Source organism: Cetorhinus maximus, chromosome 13 (genome assembly GCF_964194155.1).
Source record: "Cetorhinus maximus chromosome 13, sCetMax3.hap1.1, whole genome shotgun sequence".
Classification (NCBI taxonomy): domain Eukaryota; kingdom Metazoa; phylum Chordata; class Chondrichthyes; order Lamniformes; family Cetorhinidae; genus Cetorhinus; species Cetorhinus maximus.
Window position 1 is genome coordinate 17,267,534 of NC_135891.1, and position 23,360 is coordinate 17,290,893.

The following is a 23,360-nucleotide window of genomic DNA, read 5'->3' on the forward strand; positions in this document are numbered from 1 at the left end:
CCATAATATACCAAGGTTGACCTCTGAATATAAAATATACAAAAACTGCTGTCCAGTACGACATTTTATAATTAAATTTAAATTCAAGTTTGAACCCAAACAGTGTTAGGCCATCAGCTGATCGAGAGCTTTGATTTTTGGTATATGTTAGCCCAATTATGCTGAGTCTGACTCTAGGTTTTCCTTTCACCTTGTCTAAAATCAGTTAAATGAGCACAAACTGGAGAACCTTGCTCATTAAGCTATGCAGGAAACTGTCTTCGGCTTTAAATGCTCAGAATGTTGCTGTACTCGATACCAAAAGTGTCAGACTTGTTTGAAAGGGTAGCTTATTCTTTAAACAGTCCATTTTATTGCCTCATAGCTTTGTTTTCAGAACTGCACTTAAATCTGGTAGCTTCTCCGACTTCATCCATTACTTTACTTTTTGTCTACAAACTTGTTATAGGCGTACATGGGCTGAAGAAAGAAAACTTAACACAGAAACTTTTGGGATCTCGGCTAAATTTCTTCGTGGACGTGGTTTTCGTGGAGGCTTCCGTGGTGGAAGAGGACGTGGAGGAGGGAGAAGAACCTCTTCGATGCCAAGAAATAGTGGTGGTAGCAGGGTTTAGTAAGGTAAAGCAGTAGAAGTTGTTTTTGAGATGCTTCTGGTATAAAGGACTGTCCTTGGGAGGGCTTCTGGGGCTGAAATTGGTGTACAAACATTAGTCCAATGAAAGCCTGACACTTATTTTAATAAAAGCAAAAAACTGCCGATGCTGGAAATCCAAAACAAAAACAAAAATACCTGGAAAAACTCAGCAGGTCTGGCAGCATCTGCGGAGAGGAACACAGTTAACGTTTCGAGTCCGTATGACTCTTCAACAGAACTAAGTAAAAATAGAAAAGAGGTGAAATATAAGCTGGTTTAAGGGAGGGGGTGGGTGACACAGGTAGAGCTGGATAGAGGGCTAGTGATAGGTGGAGATTGCCAAAAGATGAGCTTCACTGGAACAATGCAGCAGGCCAAGGACAGACATGTGGGCGTGAGAGCAGGGTGGAGTGTTGAAATGGCAAGCAACAGGAGGTCTGGGTAATACTTGCGGACAGACTGAAGGTGTTCTACAAAGCGGTCACCCAGTCTGCGTTTGGTCTCTCCAATGTAGAGGAAACCGCATTGGGAGCAACGAATGTGGTAGACTAAATTGAGGGAAATGCTGCTTCACTTGAAAGGAGTGTTTGGGCCCTTGGACGGTGAGGAGAGGGGAAGTAAAGGGGCAGGTGTTGCACCTTCTGCGGTTTCATGGGAAGGTGCCGTGGGAGGGGGTTGAGGTGTAGGGGGTGATGGAGGAGTGGACCAGGGTGTCCCGGAGGGAACAATCCCTACAGAATGCCGCCGGGGGGGGTGAAGGGAAGATGTGTTTGGTGGTGGCATCGTGCTGGAGTTGGCGGAAATGGCGGAGGATGATCCTTTGAATGCGGAGGCTGGTGGGGTGATAAGTGAGGACAAGGGTTCTGGGAGGGAGAAGAAGGTGTGAGGGAGGATGCGCAGGAGATGGGCCGGACACGGTTGAGGGCCCTGTCAACGACCGTGGGTGGAAACCCTCGGTTAAGGAAGAAGGAGGACATGTCAGAGGAACTGTTTTTGAAAGTGGCATCATCAGAACAGATGCGACGGAGGCGAAGGAACTGAGAGAATGGGATGGAGTCCTTACAGGAAGTGGGGTGTGAGGAGCTGTAGTCGAGGTAGCTGTGGGAGTCGGTAGGCTTGTAATGAATATTGGTGAACAGTCTATCACCAGAAATTGAGACAGGTCAAGGAAGGGAAGTGTCAGAGATGGACCATGTGAAAATGGAGGTGTGGAAATTGGAAGCAAAATTAATAGATATTTCCAGGTCCAGACGAGAGCATGAATCAGCACCAAAGCAATCATCGATGTACCGGAGAAAGAGTTGTGGGAGGGGGCCAGAGTAGGACTGGAACAAGGAATGTTCCACATACCCCATAAAGAGACAGGCATAACTGGGGCTCATGCGGGTACCCACAGCCACACCTTTTATTTGGAGGAAGTGAGAGGAGTTTAAGGAGAAATTGTTCAGTGTGAGAACAAGTTCTGCCAGACGGAGGAGAGTAGTGGTGGATGGGGATTGTTCGGGCCTCTGTTCAAGGAAGAAGCGGAGAGCCATCAGACCATCCCGGTGGGGTATGGAGGTGTAGAGGGATTGGATGTCCATGGTGAAGAGGAGGCGGTTGGGGCCAGGGAACTGGAAATTGTTGATATGATGTAGGGTGTCAGAGGAATCACGGATGTAGGTGGGAAGGGACTGGACAAGGGGAGAGAGAATGGAGTCGATAGCGAGAAACGAGATCCGTGGGGCAGGAACAGGCTGACACGATCGGTCTGCCCTGCCGGGACAGTCCTGTTTGTGGATTTTGTGTAGGAGGTAGAAGCGGGCCGTCCGAAGTTGGGAGACTGAGGTTGGAAGCTGTGGAAGGAAGATCTCCAGAGGAGATGAGGTCAGTAACAGTCCTGGAAACAATGGCTTGATGTTCAGCGGTAGGGTCATGGTCCAGGGGAAGGTAGGAGGAAGTGTCTGCGAGTTGACGCTCAGCCTCTGCGAGGTAGAGGTCAGTGCGCCAGACAACAACAGCACCACCCTTGTCAGCAGGCTTGATGACAATGTCAGGGTTGGACCTGAGAGAACGGAGTGCAGCAAGTTCAGAGAGAGACAGGTTAAGAGTAAGTGAGAGGAGCAGAGAAATTGAGACGACTAATGTCACGCTGACAGTTCCCAATGAAAAGATCAAGAGAAGGTAAGAATCCATAGGGATAACGTTGGCTGACTTATTGCTTTTGTTGTAAATAGTTTTTTAAAAGTTGATATTTTCATGTATTATGTGCCAGGTATTTTTTTGAGCAATTTGAAACGGGTGAACACCCTATAAGATAAGACACAAATTAAGATACTCAAACACGAGAACTGTGACTATTCCATATGGAATCTTAGTTTGCTTTCCAAAGCGGAGATTTTGTAAATCATTATGCAAAATTCTTATTTGAGGAGGAATAAAACAATGGAAAATTATTTTTTGTTGAAGCATCTTTTTCATGCTTTTGGTGTAGTTCCATACTTGTGATTAACCAAATATAGTTTCTGCTGCCAAAAGATGTGTAACCCCCCCTTAAGATCTGAAATCACCGTACATGATGTAAATTTAACATTCCCAATTGAAACTTGAGTTTATACTATATAGTTTGCACTGCAGCTAGAGGAAGTGCTAAGTATGATGTGCAGAAAGCTTTTACGCTATTTGAATATGGATATCCTATACAATTTTAAACTAATTTTTTATGCCAGTGTACCTGACAATTGTGTTGAAGAAATAATTTGTACAGTAGCAGTTAAATTTGAATGTTTCATGCAAGTAACTTAAACAATAAGCAGTCCAATTCAACAAAAGTTATCTAATAAATGCACTGTTAGGTTTTACTGGATTTAGATGGCCATTGTAATCATGCATTGCATCAAACATGAATTTTAAGTTGAACTTGCTGTGGATGATGTAGTGGATGGTAATTTCAGGATATAATGTTTGTATTCTATGCAGTGCTAGCCCCTTCTATTAAGTAACACATTTCTGCATTAGAGCATTGAAGGGCAGTATAAGTTTGAATATTTTGATCTTTGAAGCTTATTTTTTGTAGACCAGCAAGACTCTTGGAGCTCTTTCCCCTAACTGCTGTGGGGAAAGAAACGGCCAATACATTACTCATTGAAGGGCTCAACTTTGGCTCCAAGTATTAGCAAGAAGCTGATTTTTTTAAAACACCAGAAGCATGCCTTACTCCCCTAGAAAGTTGGTTTGATCTGTGAACAATGTTTAGGATTCCTTGTTGAAATTTAGCTGATTTGGGTCTAGATGTTAAATCTCTTGGAGAATGAGGGAGAGTGATCTATTTTAATGGAAAGGGCTGGGGAAGGTGGTTAATGTCTGTTAGCTGATTTGGTCTTTGTTGCAGTCCCTGTCACTTAGTTGTTCTGTTTCTGTCTTATTTAAAAAGTGGAATTATAAATTCCATGGTGGAGAAGATTTACTGGTACCCTAGTTATATTTTTCCTGTACTTGGATGCTTTCCCTCACTAATTATAATATGCTGAAAGGCATGACCCAAAAATAGGCTATGTTGACTAAAAGGTCAGTGTTCTTTAAACATCTTGCTGTACACAAATACAAACTTGACGCCTTATGGACTGATTATCTGTATTTGGAAATTTAAGAGGTGATAATTATTTGCTGTATGCCCCCTCTTTATTGGCTCAAAGCTCATGGGTAGGCTTTGACACTGGGCGTTTTTGGCTGCATTTGGATTACTTTTTAGGGCAGCTGGAAAAATGGCCCCTAAAAAGGAATATATGGAGATTGTAATTAGACTTGTGCAGGTTTGTTTGTTTTTTGTTTTAGCATTGTCTAGAATGTGACTCATTCAAGGATTTTTTTTTTGTGCACACGCTTCTCTTTTGATGCAAATGAGCTGAGATGCTTTCTAAATAGTGAAAGACAAGATGGGGCTTTGGCAACATTAGTCTACTGTCCTTCCATGTAAATGCTGTGGGGCTTTTTGTGTTTTTCCACCTTAAGACCTGGTTCAAGCCTAGCCCAGTTTGAAGGATGAAAGTCTATCCTGCTGTGAGGGTCCTGACTAATGTGTGTAGGAACTATGTATGAATTCACAAATTAAAACCACCAGTCGCAAGTGAAAAAATTGAATATCAACAGTACAGCAGGAGCTGATGTAAGTAGGGATAAAAATGAGCTGGGAATCGTAAAGAATCCTTATAACTAACCCTATTCAATTCTAAATATAAAACAATTCCATAGTACTTTTGTCAACTGGAGTACAAAATTCACAACTTGCACCCTTGAAATAATACAGTAACTAGATTCTGTTGCACAGTGCCTGAGCATAAAACAGTGTCGGTTTTAATCCACTTAAACTTTCTTTAAGAATTCCTGATTTTCAGAATGATGATAAAAGTGGAATGACAAGAACATCATCTGCTTTATCTTTTGCATTAACACTGTTATTTTGGAAACCTTGCAATTTTACTAAATTACTAAATAATGTTAAGGTGATTAAGAGGCCGTCACGCTACTTTGACTGATTATCCTTCATTTGAGCTGCTTGTCATTGATTTTTAATACCCAAATTATGAACATTCCACTGACCCTGCTGTATTTTAAAGAGAGCCTGTAGTATCAGTCTTGTCCTCCAAGAGCAAGAATTGAGCTGGAGGCCATCTATTGGGTTTCTCTAATATCTTTCTTATTCGCCAAGTGCCCTATCTATTTAGACTCTTTGCTTTACTTCCATGAATTTTTTTTTTGTTTGCCATTTTGCCAAGATATCATTGTTTTGTAGCCTACTTTTCACCCAAAGCTTGTTTTGGAAAGGTGGTAAGTGATTTTACTTGATTATATTTGGTTTTGTTTAGTCACCATAAATAATGGTCAGACTTCTTTCTATCTTGGCTTTAATGGCAATAACTAAGGGGTGGAGAACAGGTTGTTGTAGGGAGATGAGCATTACATTTTGTGGAATTTGGTTTTTAATCTGTGAAATGAACAAATTAGATGTAAAGATGGAGCACCCAGTCCTTTTGTTAACATTCTTAATTTTTGTGTAATATCGTGAAGAGTTGAAAATATGGACCAAGTTTTGTTCTATTGACTTAGAAAACATTGCAATACTGTTCCCCGATCATGTATCTAATTTTACTTTTCTTTTACTTTTCAGAAACTCTAGACGATGTTGAGAAGATTTGGGTTTTTGGGTTCTGTGTATATACACTAAAAGAATTGGCACTACGGATGTTACTTGTGAACTAGTGGGTATTCAATTTTTGTTTAAATACACCCAAAGGAGCAACTGGCAAGCTAGTTGTAAAATGCTGCTTCTAGTATCCTGTCAATTAAGGTTTTGTATTGATTTTGAGGTCCTTATGCAGTGAAAAAGGAGATGAATGTGTTTATTTTGGGTTAGCTGTGTGTTTAACAGGTGGGAGTAATTGCTTGTCTGTAACTGGCTAGTTTGCACAAATCGTGCAAGAGCTTAATTTATTATTTTGAAGAACCAAGCTTCCATATTGCATCTGTTGCTGCATACGCTCAGGATTGCCACCAGTCCTTTCTATTGCCATGAAAAAACATCCTTATATCTTGAGTATCTGAAATGTTTCTCACCCATGCAGATTCTCTGAGCTCCATATGGTACTGAAGGGTAAGACTTGTGTGCCTGTTTTAATCCACTTAAATTTAAACAACTTCTTTGAAGTACTGTAAAATCATTAAAGGATGGTGCAATGAACAGTAACAAACATGCGTAGGCATGAACAGATTATCCATGCCTCTTCTATGCACTTGAAATTGAGTAACTTAAATATTTTTAGTTGCATCTGTTACTTCATCTTAGCTTAAAATTTGTTTTTATTGATATATCCTTGTTATTTGAACAATTGTAAACAGTGACTTATTTTCAAGTGCTTTCCAACTGCTCTCTTCAATCTTCAATGTTTTGGAATTGCTTTTCACTTAACCTCCATGTTTGCATGGGTGGAAAGGATGACTTCATTTAACCTGTATTTGCCCGTAGCTGCATTTTATATTGGTAGCTTAATTCTGACTTCTGGAGACCGTGTGCGGGTCAGCTGCCTCCCAGCAAATACAGTGCTAAATTTGGCTCCTCTTTAGCTTCAATCCAGTTATTCATCAGTGCAATTCTGCCACCAGGGTAAGGGAGCTGAATTTAGCAACATGAATATTGACACTGCTCAAGGATGCTGGTCTCTGAGAATCTGAATAAACGGTGCCACTATAAAAATCAGTGTAAGTATATATCAATTTATAATCCATCAGCCAAGTATGCCACCTTTGGATGGTGTAAATATTCTCAATGGACTCCCATATTTTGCAGCTTGTAATAAAGCTTCACATTTTGGAGTGCATTAGTACTGAGGTTGGTGGTATAATACTGATGGGAATCCAACTGCTAAGATTACTTTTTTTTATGGGATACACCTTGAGGCATAAATTCCTTATAGAAATTCTTGGATTGTAGCATGTGCATAATTGGTTTATTTTGTCTGGCACACATCCAATTTATGAATGTGCTGGATTTAAATTTCCGTGCAACATTTTTTGAGTTCAAAAATTTTTTTTATGCTACAAATACCAAGAATTGCATGGAATGCCAGCTATGAAACTAATAATCTGGATGTTCACTGCAGTGTGCAAAGTAAGGATAATCATTTTGAAAAGGAAATGTGCAACATTGCTCTGTACAAAGCTAATGTGTTTTGGATATGTTCAGATACCTGCAGATGTTTGTGTTGTATAAACTTTGTTTCATTTTTTTAAAAAAAGAACTTTTTTGGCACTTGTTGATCTAGGAAGAGTTGGCTAGCTTTGGAAGATGACTACCTTCAGAGCATTCATTGTTCTGCAAGCAAGCCTGTTATTGCACACATTTTGAAATTTTGAAGACTGACATTACATAATGTCATAAAGCCATGGTAACTGCACTCTTGTAGCAATAAATATTGTGTGAAGTACACTTTAACATTGGGCAAATACCTCAATGATTTAATAAATGACGAGCAAAGATATTTTTCCTCTTGTGTCTTATTTTTCTGGTTGTTACTCTGCTTGACCTGACAGAACTTGTGTGACATCCTTTAAAGTCTGAAACGGGAGAATTTATAATAGAAAGCAAGGAAATAGCAGAGAAATTAAGCAACTGCTTAAAGAGGAAGACCCAATCACTTCTCAGGAATACTAGGAAACCAAGGGTCTAGTGAGATGGCAGAATTAAAGGAAATTAGTATTACTAAAACAATAGTGCTGGAGAAATTAATGGGACTGAAAGCCGATAAATCCCCAGGGCCTAATAATCTACATCCCAGGGTACTAAAGGAAGTGGTCATGGAAAAAGTGGAAGCGTTGGTTGTCATCTTCCAAAACTCTGTAGATTCTGGAACAGTCCTGGTAGATTGGAGGGGGCAAATGTAACTTAAGGAAGGAAGGAGAAAATAGCAAATTACAGACTGGTTAGCCTAACATCAGTAGGGAAAATGCTAGAGTCTATTATAAAGGATATGATAACAGGGCACTTTGAAAATATCAACAGGATTATTCAGTCAACATGGATTTATGAAAGAAAAACATGTTTGACAAACCCACTGGAGCTTTTTGAGGACATAACTAGCAGAATAGATAAGGGAGAACCAATGGATGTGGTGTATCTGGATTTTCAGAAAGCTTATGATTAATTTTGCACACAAACCTATGTGGAACTTTAAGTACATGGATTGGGGGTAATATATTGGCAAGGATTGAGAATTGGTTAGCAGAAAGGAAACTTAAGAATAAATGGGCCTTTTGCAGAGTGGTAGATGGTGATTAGTGGGGTACTGCAGGGGTCAGTATTTGGGGCCCCAGCTATTCACAATATACATCAATGATTTGGATGAGGGTACCAAATGTAATATTTCCAAGTTTGCTTACATTCCCACCAAGTTTTGTGTCATCAGCAATGAGAAGGGTGTTAAGAGGTTTCAAGGTGATTTACAGGTTGAGTGGGCAAATAAATGGCAGATGCAGTATACCGTGGATAAGTGTGAGGTTATCCACTTTGCCATTCTGTTTTTTCTATCAAAAGTATTATTTAAATGGTGATAGATTGGGAAATGTTGATGTGCAAAGGGACCTGGGTGTCCTTGTACACCAGTGACTGAAAGCAGGCCTGCAGGTGCAGTGAGCAGTTAAGAAGCCAAATGGTATGTTGGCCTTCATTGCGAGAGGATTTGAGTACAGGAGCCAGGATGTCATATTCCAGCTGCAGGGCCTTGATGAGACCACACCTGTGTAGTTTTGGACTCCTTGCCTAAGAAAGGATATACTTGCCATAGAGGGAATGCAGCGAAGGTTCACCAGCCTGATTTCTGAGATGGCAGGATTGTCATATGAGGAGAGATTGGGCTGACTAGGCCTGTATTCACTGGAGTTTAGAAGAATGAGAGGAGACCTCATTGAAACATATAAAATTCTGACAGGGATGGACAGACAGGATTCAGGGATGACATTTCCTCTGGCTGGGGGATCGAGAACAAGGGGTCACAGTCTTGGGATGTGGGCTAGACCATAGATGAGAAACTTCTTCACTCAGGCTGGTGAACCTATGGAATTTTCTGCCACAGAATGCTGTGGAGGCCAAGTCACTGAATATATTTAAGAAGGAAATAGATTTCTGGACTCAAGGCATCAAGGGGTATGGGGAGAGCGCAGAAGTACGGCATTGAGTTAAGAGGATCAGTTATGATATTGAATGGCAGAGCAGGCTCAAAGGGCCGAATGACCACCTATTTTCTGTTTGTTTATTGGTGTACTTGAATATATACCCCAACAAGAAGTGGAACAAATTATTAATCCATATTGCAGATAATGGAAGGTAGATGCACTACGTATCTAGGATGAAAACATCCACTTTTTGTTGATGTCATTCTTGTGTTGCTACAATTGTACCTGCTGATACCTCCTTGCAAAAGTTCACCATCTTTGAGAAAGAGGCTTATTATATAGTGCCGTTTCTAACTGCCCAAATCAAATTTCTTACATAATTGTATGTAATGAGCAGTTAAGACTATAAGACAAGACTAGTCCTTATCTGTATGAATGCAGCAGTTAAGTGACTTGTCTAGTAATCTGGTTCCTGATTGTTCAGGAACTTATCTCTAGTTGTCACCTCAACCTGCTTACCCATCAACATGGGGACCAACTGGTGTATAGGATCGCATGGGTCATCAATTCATGTGGGGCAAAACCAATTTCCTGCATATCCTTGAGTTAAGGGGAAAATAGCTCATTGCAACTGATGAGATTTTTGTTCATTTCTTTACGTAGAGCTAATTTCAAGGTACGGTACATTCTCTCGAATATATGATGACTGCAGGTTGTGAGCCATGCGCCATTTTTCCTTCAATCCCAAACAATTTCAAAGTGGCCTGCGTTGGCTGACCTGTGATGTGACTCCCTTGGTCTGATTTTACAACTTGCAAGAGTTCAATACTTCCCTAACAATACTTCCTTTCCTTTGCCATCCACAAAGCTGTGGCAAGTTACAAGGGAAGGCTTCCACACAATTAGTGAAACTGTCCCCCAGAATTAGACAGTACCTATTGCCCTTAGTATTGATAGGCAACGGTCCAATAGTTTATCTGGACATATTTCCACAGTCCCTCAAACTGATGGGTGTCCTAAAGGAGCCTTCTTCCCACGTAGATTGGGATTATTGGCTGTACGCCAACAAATTTTACAGAAATGCTGCCTTTCTATCCCACTTTGTGTTTCCGAGTCATTTCTGGTCGTGGGATGCTGCAAAATGTTTCACTGCCCCCAAAATAGCAAGTAAGTGCTGCTCATGGGTTGATTAGCGTTTCTCTGCGTCAGATAATATCTGAATAAGCCATGGTCTTGTGTACCCGTGGGTTTCCTGCATAAGGATGGTGCTTCAAACTGGTATCTCACCACCACTTCTAGATAGAAATCTGTTAGGATCTGCAGCTCCTAGGGTTGGGGGCTGTGTGTAAAAGTTTCGACACTCTTCTGGTAGCACTCCCTTTTAAGTTCCAAGGTTCTGGATTGAAATCTCACTCTAGGGTTTGAGTGAGTGCAGTTCTGAGGGAGTACTGTATTGTTGGAGGCACTGTCGTTTGGATGACATGTTAAACCAAGGCCCAATCAGCCTGCTCAGGTGTATGTAAAAGATTCCATGGCACTAATTCAAAAAGGAGCTTGGGTGTCCTGGCCAATATTTATCTCTCAACATCACAAATACCAGATGATCTAGTTATCACATTTTGTGGGAACTTGCAGTGCGCAATTTGTCTGCTACATTTCCCACATTAGAACATTGATTACACTTCATTGGTGGTGAAGTGGTTTGAGGCATCTGATGGTCATGAAAAAAATGCAAGTCTGTTTGTCCTTAACTGCACAAATGCCTTTTCGTATTTCTTATCTAATTTCATTTTCATTTCCTACAGAAATCTGTCAGACCTAGAAATTACCTAAGGGACAATACTGACCCTGAACTGTAATTTCTGTATCACCATCATCAGATGGGAGGTAGTGGTATTGGCACTGGATTAGTATTCCAGAGACTAGGATAATGCCCTGGGGACCAGAGTTCAAATCCCACTGGTGAAATTTGAATCCAATAAAAACCTGGAATTAAGGTCTGATGATGACCACAAAACCATTGCTGATTGTTGTAAAATCCCATCTGGTTCACTAATGTCATTTAGAGAAGGAAATCTGCCATCTTTACCTGGTCTGACCTACATGTGACTTCAGACACACAGTGGTAGACTTGTAAATGCCCTCTGAACAAGGGCTATTAGGGATGGTCATTAAATGCTAGCCTAGCTAGTGTCACAAAAGTATAATAATTCTCTATTATTGTGATTTATTGTAAAAGTAGGTTAATAGTAGGGTTTGGATAGTTTCTGTGTATTTAATTGGAGACAGCTGGTCTAGAGGCTTTACCTCATCAAAAGAAGCTAGGTTTGAAATGCTAAATATGTAAACATGGCCGAAGTCGTAGAGTGAGGTGAGGAGAATTTGCATTTTTAGATAAATCAGGGTAGTTTGAATTTCAAAGAGATAAGATGTTACACCTAGCAGAGAAGCTAGGCCAAGCACTGTATTTATTTTTCCCAAAGGTTACTGATAATAGCACCATGAAAAGATTTATATTATGAGAAAGGTAAAGTTCCAAAGACATATGGGAACAATGGGATTTATATTAAAAGGGAGAAACATGTATAAAGGAAAAGAGGCTATGTGTCAGGGAAGGCATTGCAAGATCTACCAGAAGTGTGAAAAGCCTCCAGTATTTGTGCATGAAGCTGCTCTCTACAGAAACAAAAGCTGGGAAAAGCCACTTTGAATTCTACTGTCCAGGGTATTGTATTGACTTGCCTGGATCTGTTTAAATATAGTTTTTTTTAACCTCACGTTGCCTCACGGGAAGACAGATTAACTAGGGGTTTTAGGAGTTATTATGGTAGTAGTTTGTAGACCTATGTAAGTGCTTGAAATCTTTTCTTTTGTTAATAAATGTTTAATTTAGTTTTGTTAAAAAAAAATCTCAAGTCTTGGTTATTACTACTAAATTCAGGGCACGCATCTCGAAATAAATACAAATTGCAAAACCGTTGTGATAGTAGGATTAAGTTTCCCTTGTGGATTTGGTCCGCCTGACACACATCATCTGCTGCATCAAAACACCAATGACGCCCACATCCCATGGCCAAATAAAAAAAAAACTCTCCTTGGAGAAAGTTTATGGTTTTTGTGGCCTGGAGATTGGTTCTCCCCCATGTTAATTCTAGCACAGTCACAGTCATGTTTGTGAATGGTGAAAGCGTCCTTTCCGTTCTGTGCTGCAGCTTGGTATCTCGGTCACCCTGGCCACCAATGTTTCCAGTTTGTAGGGACCCATGGTGTTGAGGATGTCACCAGGGCTGTTACAACCATTTCTCCATTATTGTCCACCCCCACCTCAGGGATTTCTTATCCATATCCCCTACAACATTATGGGCTAGCATCTAGTCTGAACCTAACATTCAGCCCTGACTGTTCCCATTTCCTTAATACAGGCAGTTCTCGGACTTGCGACATAACTGGTTCCTGAAAACCGCATCTTAAGTCGAAATGTTGTAACTCTGAACTGATTTTTCCCGTAAGAACAATGTTATAAATGGGGGATTGGTTCCTGAACCAAGGCCCAGTCCCCTGTTTTCGTCAAAATAACCCAGAATTTTGTACTCAGTCAATTATAGTCGAGTAATATAGCAACATTAATGTTTTTATGTTGTAAATAGCAATTATATTGAAATATAAAAATCACAAGTTAAAAATACATATAGAAATATAGTACAATATTGTACTAATGGCGTCGGAACAGCAACTGAGCATGTTGAGTCAGGGAGATGGGCGACACAGAATGTTGATGAGCACATATGATTGTTTGAACCTGTTCGCTGGCATGGTGTTGTAAAGTTGAAACCGATATGGGAAAGTCAAAACAGGGTGTCAATTTATAAATGCAAGTGCTGTTCGTCGTAACTTGAACGTCATAAAGTCGAGGCCTACCTGTATGCATATCCATTTTGTTTGGAGGGGCCCCACCTTGAAACGAAATGTTTTGATACCACCCCAGCCACTGAATTGCCTGTAAAACCTCTTAGGACATAAGGTTGTTTCACTCAGTCAGGGAGAATTCATCAGGGAAGGGGAGTGGACTATAGTACAGTACTTCATGCTCCTATGTCTACCAGGATGTCCCCTCGATTTCTCTACAATGATCTCTATACATAGCCTTCCCCAGCCATTGTACCCGAGTGGACTCAGTTACTTAGGCAGGGTGCTTTCATGCTTGGGGTTCCACACTACCTTCCTTGAGTACTCTGTGGATTTTTTTCTTAGGGTGTCTTATCCCATAATTGTTTCATAGATCTGGTAAGCAACTTGGTCATTTCTCCTTGGGTGGATGTATTTGATTGGGGCCCCTGATCGCCCTCTTTTTGGGAGCCAGCATGAGCACGCACAATGTCCTGCAGCTCTGCAAATGTAACATTCTGTCCATGGGCTCTCCTTTTTGGGATGGTTCCTTGTTGCCACCTCTGAAGTAGTCCTTTGGTATCTGATCCTTCGTTTTAGCTTTCAGCTTCCTTTTGTCTGCTGTGCCTTGAAGGGTGGAGTCATTTTCCTTGAGACTCTGCATTCACCTCATCGCCAAAATCCACCATGGTGGCTTGCTAATAGGGCAAGTTATGGGAGATCAGGGCGCACAGGCAATGATTATACTGTTGTCTGTCCAGTGCCCCTCTATCTTTTGCCCCTTCCAGAGCTACATCGGAAGTTGGCTATAGCCTTGTGCTACAGATTTTTTTATATTCGTTCATTGGATGTGGGCGTTGCTGGCTGGGCCAGCATTTATTGCCTATCCCTAATTGCTCTTGTTCAGAGGGCATTCAGGAGTCAACCACATTATTGCAGAGCTGGAATCACATGTAGGCCAGATCAGGTAAGGACAGCAGATTTTCTTCCCTAAAGGACATTAGTGAACCAGATGGATTTTCACAACAATCAACAATGGTTTCATGGTCATCATTAGACTTAATTCCAGATATTGTTTTTTATTGAATTCAAATTCCAACATCTGCCATGGTGGGATTAGAACCCGGGTCCCCAGAACATTATACTGGGTCGCTGGATTACCAGTCCAGTGATAATACCACTACGCAAAAACACTAGGTCGTCATTGGCTGCTCTTCAATTCTATGATGACACTTGCTCAGGGTCGTGAGTTTCTGCCGTGTGTCTACATGTGACTGAACAGGATGATTCTCAACCTGCAGATCTTTGGGCACATAGAGCAGGATGTCTCATGAGGTAGTGGGATCCAGAGTGCACAATTTGCTTCCTTTTCTTACCTTCTCTGCTGCCGCTCTGCATCTTCATTAAGACGTTGGGCCTCAAAGCATGATGCAGCTTGATGGATATATGTTGCCATTTTGAACAATTGCAAGCTCCTCCCAGTCAATAATGCCAATGCTGTCACACTTCAAGGAGAGCTTCAGAGTGTCTTTCTAGCATTTCATTTGTCCTGCCCTGGAACGCTGGCCATTTTTGAGTTGAGGAAACCAGAACCTCGCAGGTGAGATGCTTTTTGGCCACCTCCCAAAAAGTGTTCAGTCCATCTAGTAGTTGATTTTGCAGGAGTTTTGCCTGACTGCTTGTGGAGCTGGCTTCCAGGATGACACTAGCATTTGCTCAATGGTCCTCCCATTGAATCTGGAGAAGTGGCAGAGGCATTGCTGATGGAATTTCTCTAGCACCCTTATTTGTCACTGATACACTGTCCAGGTCTCACCAGTAAAGGAGCGTGGTGACAACTGCTGCGTGCAATAGAACTTTTGTTGACTTGGTGGTCTTTGTTGTGAAACATTCCGCTATAGTTTGTAGAAGGCTGAACTAGTGCAGCTAATCCGGTGTTGGATCTCTTCATAGATGGTGGCCTTTTGACAGAGGTGGCTGCCAAGGTATGAAAGTGTTCAAATATTCCAGAGTCTTTCCTTCAACATATATGGGAGGTGGAATATTTGACTGACCAGGTCTGGGTTGATGGGAGTTGTGTTTTGGCAAGATTCAAGGACAGGCCAAGGCTCTTGGGTGCAGAATTGAAGGGATCAAGAGTGGCTTGGAAATCTGGTGCATAGTGGGCAACAACACTGCAGTTATCCACAATTTGTAGATCATGGTTGTCTACAGTAGTCCGTTTAGTTTTGGCACGGAAGCAACTGACGTTACAGTTTTCCATCAGGTGGTATTTAATACTCACAGTTGATCTTTGAGGTGAATAGGCATTGTCAGGTAGATTGTAAATAGCAAGGGGGCTATCATACAGCCTTGCAATAACACCAGTCCAGATTTTGAAGGTGTCTGTTTCAGATCTCCCACTCAAGGCAGTTGCAATCATATCATGAAACAATTGATAAGTTTTTTGGATATCCAAATATCAGGAGCACAGTCCACAGAGCCTCATGATTTTTTTAAAAATTCATTCACGGGATGAGGGCTTCACTGCCTGGGCCAGCATTTATTGCCCATCCCTGGTTGCCCTGGAGAAGGTGGTGGTGAGCTGCCTTCTTGAACCTCTGCAGTCCATGTAGTGTAGGTACACCCACAGTGTTGTAAGGAAGGGATTTTGACCCAGCGACACTGAAGGAATGGCGATATATTTCCTAGTCAGGATGGTGAGTGACTTGGAGGGGAAATTCCAGGTGGTTATGTTCCCATCTATCTGCTGCCCTTGTCCTTCTAGATGATAGTGATCATGTCGAAGGAGCCTTGGTGAATTCTTGCAGTGCATCTTGTATATGATACACAATGCTGCTACTCTGTGTTGGTGGTGGAGAGAGTGAATGTTTGTGGATGTGGGGCCAATCAAGCGGGCTGCTTTGTCCTGGATGGTGTTAAACTTGAGTGTTGAGGGAGCTGCACTTGTTCAGGCAAGTTGGGAGTATTCCATCACACTCCTGACTTGTGCATTGTAGATGGTGGACAGGCTTTGGAGAGTCAGGAGGTGAGTTACTCATCGCACTATTCTTAGCCTCTGACCTGCTCTTGTAGCCACAGTATTTATATGGCTAGCCCAGTTCAGTTTCTGGTCAATGGTAATCTCCAGGATATTGATAGTGGGGATTCAGTAATGGTAGGCTATTTATTGAGTGAAGTGCTTTGGTCAGGTTGATGAATGCAATGAAGAGTTTTTGGTGTTCTCGACATTTTTCTTGGATTTGTCTGGCAACAAAGACTATACCCGAGGTCCCTCTGGAAAGCCTAAAACCCCAATGTGCCTCTGAGAGGACTTCACCAGCCACATGAAGTGGGCAATTCAGGAGAATGTGTGCGAGGATCTTTCCCACAATGGACAGAAGTGAAACACCAAGATAGCTTCCACAGCATGATTCATTTCATTTCCCGAAGATAGCTATTGTTTCATTCCTGAGGTCGAGGGTAGTTCATTTTCCTCCCAAATCCACAGGATGAGTGCATGGAGTCTTAATGTGGGAAAAAGCCCTGAAGTTTTTCATCCACTTGATTGCCCCACCATGGATGTTGGTCCACCCATGGGCTCCACCACAGGACATCAGGGGGCAGCCCGGAGAGCACCATTCCCACTGTGGACCCACAACTGAGGAACTGTTGGAAATGTTCTTTCCAGCATTGGTCAATGACATTGTCATCCTTAAGACAGATGTCATTCTGCGAGTGAAAGGGGATTTTGTCCATTTGACTTTGGTCTATAGACTCAGGATGAAAAACAACCAGTGCTTTTTCTTCCTCTTGTCCAGGTCATTCAGGGCAGCCATCTGGTCTAATTCCAGGAAACGCCCTTATGGGTGGTGGTCTGCTCCCTGCTCCAACCTCTTCAAATTACAGGACCCGAGGTCCCTCTGGAAAGCCTAAAACCCCAATGTGTCTCTGAGAGGACTTCCTTAACTCCTTGTATGGGGTATATCAAATTGTCAATCTAATGTGCCCTGAACTTCACCATTACCTGGTGGTGTTATCATTGTTACGGACAAGGGAGAGAGGCAAACTGGACACCTTTTAACTTTTTCACCATCTGTCCATAAGCAGGTGTGTTTTAATGTTTGAAATAGGCTGTGATGTGTTTCCCAAGATCCTCTGTTTGCGAAGGCAATTTTAAAGTGACTCGTAGCAAACTCTAGGGTTAAATCCGAAGTATTGTTGTAATGGCTGATGCATTTGGTAAAGCGGAGTTATTTAAAAATCCCAGAGGGAAACTTTAAACAACTGTCATAACCTATAATATTAAACGTTATGTTTGAGATGCGACTCTAAATTCAAGAATCAGACCATCACTTCTTGAGGCTTCACATTAAACTAATTGAAACATTTTATTAATTTACATAAGTTAAAAATATATATACACATGGCTACAAATTAATACTATCATAACTTTTAACAAATTCACAAACTAATCTCTATTGAGGCAACAGCAACCCTTATACTTAACCAAACACCAGGCAAAGCATTTTCACCATATGAATTCAAAATTAAGTTCTTTTTACTGTGGAGCCAGTTGGAGGCTTGCATCTGTCTTTTGATCTTACATTGCCTCTGCTCTGCACACCTGAAAACTGCTGAAGTTATATCTACTACCACTGATTGAATTCAAATTCTCATTGTCTCACCAGCCTTTTTGAAATCCACCGTTTAACAATGAAACCCCTTTCATAGTACCAATTTTATTAGTAATGTAAACATCTGGCTTGGTATCTACTAGTTGGGGGTCAAGTTTTCACCACACTTCTTGAATGCTCTATTCAAAAAATGCAAATGCACGCTATCTCTCTTCCATATCAAAACTAGTACCCATCAAAGCACCAAGACTAGCTGGCTTTAATCCAATTAAGGCACCGACTAAGCCTCTATTTTAAAATTAAAATATTTTCCAAAATATTATAGCTTCATGACAATTATTTATTCATACATTCGAACTTGGGGGGTGGTCGTTGCAACTATACACACACACACACACACACACACACACACACATACACAAGAAGGAGCTTCGAAAGAAAAGAGTTTTACAACTAGGAATAACTTAAAGATATGGATATTAATTCACGTGAACATCAGGAGTCCAATGAGGTCTCCTTCCCGTAAGAGTTAAGGTTCAGCTAGCTGAAAGCAGGAGTTGCAGAATTCCTTTAAAGTTGGTGATGTTGCAGCAAGATGAGGTTGGTATCCAGAGACATGGTCCATTTTACAGGTGATGGTAGGAATCTTCCAGAGAACCAGACTTTGAGGAGACTGTTGTAAACCTGGAGTCCTGCTTTGGTGTTGACAGGCTGGATGTTAACAGCCAACTACCTTGGGAGTCTAGGGATGTGACATTAAAATTTTCCAAAAGCCAAAGGAGCTTAGATCATGTGGTCCATTGATATGTCAGTTTCAGGGTAACAATCAGTTTTTATGCCCCTGGTCAAATCCACTGTTCACCTTAGGAGATGGATAGTGATTATTAGCACCTCTGCAGGTATAATGAGTTTTGATGGCTCTCTGTTGTAAGTCCAGGCTAGGGAGACAGACTGAAACAAAAACAAAAATTGCTAGAAAAACTCAGCAGGTCTAACAGCATCTGTGGAGAGGAAGACAGAGTTAACGTTTCAAGTCCATATGACTCTTCATCAGAACTATCATCAGATTATTTGCTGCTCCCTTGTTCCATTGATTGTAATGGGTCCACACAATAAAGGTGTGAGATTCCCCAAGGAAGAGGGTTGAGATTTGTCCTGTAATTACTATTGGAAGTTTCCAGAACTGTAGCCAATTTGCAAATCATGTGACCTGTATTAGCTCTCTTTTTTTGGTCCAGCAAGTCCATTTTTTAAATAAGCGGAAAGTAAGACTTGATTTAAACAATTTATGGTCTCTTTCATGGCTTTAGACATGACATCATCTTTGCATCAGGTTCATGTGCAGAGGTTGATCACGAGTTACCCACAATCCCAAACACACTCTTTGCCTTTCCTGTCCTTACTCGACAAATCATTTGGCAGGTACAATGCCTTTGCATCTGTAATTTTTCCTCCAGCTCCTTGAGCTTCACTCTGTAGTCGCCCTGTGTTAGACCCTAGGCACCGTTTGTTGGATCCTGTTCACACGCTTGTTGTAAAGGGTGGCTGGTTTGGTACTAATGATAGAGTTGAGTAGCAGACACTTCATAGATAGAAACTCTGTTTATTTACAAAGGTACTGAGCAGCAACTAAACATGCGCTTACACTTCAAACTCTGTCTCTACACTACTGCAACTTCTAACTACTGACTACAGACTACTAACTAGAGGGTAGCCTGCAGTACTCTGCTGGTGGATACTAAGATCATGTGATCTTCCATTATAATATTCTTCTTAAAGGTGTATTACACATAAGATTACTACACCCCATTCCTCTACAATCAGTCTCTGAGTGACCTTAAATATGACCTTCAGATCCTCATTGCTTTTCTCTGCCCATTTCTGCTTGGGCATCTTGTCTGAAGAGATATTGCACTGATTCTTATTACTTATACTATGCCTGTCAAAGTGCTGTTCCTGTTGCAACATCTCCTGTCTTTTCAACTCCTTGAGTTTTCTCCTACTTTCTTCTAGTTCCCTCAGAGATTGGTTTACCACTGCTTCTCTATCACTGGAAATTTTTCACAATTTCCTGATTCTCCCTTTACATCTTAGTTTTTGTATGTTCAGTTTTTTTAAAACCTGCCTCTGGTATCCTATTAACCAGATGGCCTCCATCATTCCTGGCCAAGATATTGACCATTGCGTCCATTGTTCAGAATGACTGGGTCATTCCCATCTATTATGACCCATACCCATCTGTCCCTGAAGGGTAACTTCCTTGCCACGTTGTTTGTGACTAACTCGTCCATTGTCTTTGCCATTGTTTTTGCTGAAGGGGTCCTGTTCAGGTGCCAAAATCTGTAAGACTTATAATTATCTTTATTTCACTTGAACAGGACTTGGGGGTTTGGACTCATGGTGGGACAGAAAATTTGGAACAGTTCAGGGTAACTGTTTCTTTACTTAAAATTAATTAATAGTTACAAGCAAGCATATGTAGTAACACCAGTGGGCAATCAGTTTGGTGGGGCCTAGTAGGTTATTCTTTTTATGTGACCAATTAAGTTGTCCAACTCAGTGCAGCAGCCCCGAGAGTCCTCAGACTGCTATCTTTATACCTGAAAACTAGGTAGCCCCACCCAACTATGCATGTGTGTCTCAGACCATGTTGACTATCGTCAATCATTGTATCTCTTCTTACCTGTGGCCAGTGGAGTTTGAGGCTGCTTATGCTATCTCTGCATGGGTTTGTAGCAGTCTCATGGTCTGTTTCCTTATTGGAAATATAGCTATCTGATTTGTGGCCTTATGGTTTTCCTAGTCTGATATTATTGTCTAGTTCAAGTCAGTTTGACTTTGTCATGAATTGTCTGAAACTGCAGCAATTCCATTGTGCAGAAGTTGCCCAGCATACTGGCCTTCAGCCTCTCAAGGTATGATGGTACATTAATTTCAGTCAGGTTACAGCATAGATTTGGTCCAATCTGAGATATCCATACCTTCTTGCAAGGGGAAAAATTACCATGAAGTTATCATAAAAACCCAACTGCTTCACGATTAGGGAAGGAAATCTGCTGTCCTTATTAAGCCTGGCCAACGTGTGACTCCAGTCCCACACAAATCTGGTTGGCTCTTATCTGCCCTCTGAGTAAACTGCCAATCCCTACCTAACAAAATTAGTACCTTTACATGGACTGCAGCAACAAGAAATTGGTTCACCACCATCTTCTCTGCAACTAAGGATGGGCATTGAACGTCAATGCCTGTATCCAAATAATGAATGGGAGGGGAGTTGATTTGCAGGTAAGTTCCAAATGTGCACATGTATGACTAATAATTACAGTATTTAGTTATATTAAAAGGGGTGTAACTTTTAGCACTGCTGCAGCCTTGACCTACATAACATTGTCCTTTATGCATATCATTTAATTGATATCCATTATGTCGATTTCCTGAACAGGATAAGGTCTGTCTTTGTTATTATAAAAAATACATTTAATTTGAATACCACCCAAGTTAATTATTGCATCCTACCATCCTCCTAAAGAGAGCAGTTCACAATGGCATGCAGAAACAGGACATTTGACGCTTCAAGTTTTCATCTTTGTTTTTCTCCATCACCGAAGTCCAATTCCACTTTCCTTCAATAACTTGAGAAAATTCCACATTTGAACTTTTTTTTCTAAAATCCTTAATTATTTTTGTTATTTTCTTGCATTTATACCCTTGTTAACCATCTCACCACCAAATAGAAACGATCTAAAATTCTAGTGGAAAAAGCAACAAAGTATGAAGTGTCGTCACAACTAAAAGGTATCTCTATACTACACTTTTTCCTATTGCTTTTATAACCTCAGTGAGTGCCCAAAGCTCTACTGTACACTGTCACCTAATTATGGTTTTGTTGCCTTCCATTACTCCACCTATCTTGCCAGTCTTGAGCCTCTCTTAAAAAAGGCTGCTGTTTTACCCCTACTCTTGCTGTTCTCACCATTGTACCTATTACTGGCTCCTCTCAAATGGTACCTACTTCCAGCTGCCATATCATCCAGTCTACTCATGACATCCCCTCCATTCCATTCACCCTCCTCTACTGCTGCCCCCACCCACAGATAGAATCACTCATTATTACTTTCTGCATGGTCCTCCAGAATGTTTGCATTTTGCCATTAACCATAATTTCATCATGGATGATATCCTGGCACCGGCAAAGCTGACTCATCATTGCCAACCTCTTCACATTGCTGTGGCAAAGCCCTCATCTGCTAATCCTATCATTGCTCTCGGCACCTTATCATTTTAACTTCTCTCCCTCAATTCATTCAAAAATTGTTTATCAAGTATCAGCAACTTGACTTCTTGAAGTAACCTCCTTGTTTTCCTACCCTTCAAGTATATTTCTACGAGGTTATATTCCCCTTAATTCTTGTACTAGCTTTTTCTTAACCTTATCAAATGCAAAAATAACATGAATGGGTCCTAGTTTTCCCTGAAAAAAACTGCATAAAATTGAACTGCTGTAATTCTACCTCCAGAAATGTCAGCACACCAACCCCACTAATTTTAAACAATAGTATGAGAAATTCAATTTGGTTGGGTTGCTGGTGCAAAGTGCTGGTTTGAGTGTGTGCATAATGTCGGGGGAGGCACCAGAGCTAAATTCAGTATCGGACCTCATTTTAATGAAAAAAGTGTCAGAGGTGTCAATCAGATAACCCAATGCAGCTCATTGGTTCATGGCCTGGCTAATTCTGGTTTGACACCGAGCTGGCCTGCAGGATGGTACAGGGACCAGGGTGAGAAGATGAATCTGAGCAGACAGCAGCCAACAGTACCTTAGTTCTGTGAAACTTCTCCTGGCTCTGAAGTTTACAGATCTCAGGTTAGGCTGCTCAAGATCCAGTACAGCTTGGTGGGGCTTGCATGTCATTGCGGATGCCCAATACCTGTTTCAGGTAGTATCCCTGGACACTTAAAAAGTTGGCTGCTTCCAATTTAGCAGTTGGGCCCTTCTGTGGGAGATCAGGCACGGGAGATTGTAATGTGAAATGCCTCCCCAAAGTTAATTTTATGTTTTGAATGTAAAATTATGTTCCATTTCTCTCCATTTGGTGATTAAGTGCTAACTGGTAATGGAGGGTTTAATGAACCTGGCACTGAGGAATTGAAGCGTCATTTTAAGACAGAGTACTGTTTGTATGGTAATTAATTTTACTCATCATTGGGTTTTGGCTTGAAGCAACCTCCTCCCAAAATTTTAAAGTGTATTCTAGCAAGCAAGTATTAAAGTAGAAAAGTTGTTCAAAGCTCTCTTGCACCTTTTTTGTAGGCGATGATTCATGCTGGATGTATGTACTGCTGAGCAGTTATATTCTACCATTAGCATATCTCACCATTTCCACACATACTTTCCATCAGGAGTCATTTGATAGCAATCCAGCACGAACATTGAAATTCCCTTCCATCTTAGCCTATGGATGCGATAATGCTCCCATCATCACTACAGTTAACTCAGCACAGACCAGGGATTGAAGCTGGGACTAATTATTCCAGGATAAATACTGTGAGTGTACTGTTACACAAAAAAATTAAAGGAACTG

At 41.2% G+C, this 23,360-nt stretch overlaps 1 protein-coding gene across 6 annotated transcripts in view; it reads left to right on the forward strand.

The window, feature by feature from the left end:
- The window catches only part of lsm14b (LSM family member 14B), a 53,239-nt gene extending 45,592 nt beyond the window's left edge, over positions 1-7,647 (forward strand). For 5 of the 6 annotated variants that reach the window (XM_078555032.1, XM_078555030.1, XM_078555033.1 and 2 more), the window contains 2 exons: positions 449-618; positions 5,781-7,647. In XM_078555032.1, coding sequence (XP_078411158.1) covers positions 449-614 — 166 coding nt within the window. In that variant the 3' untranslated portion in view covers positions 615-618; positions 5,781-7,647. The remainder of the gene's footprint in view (positions 1-448; positions 619-5,780) is intronic. The other variant, XR_013578418.1, reaches the window with a different exon arrangement.
- The last annotated feature ends 15,713 nt before the right edge of the window (positions 7,648-23,360 follow it).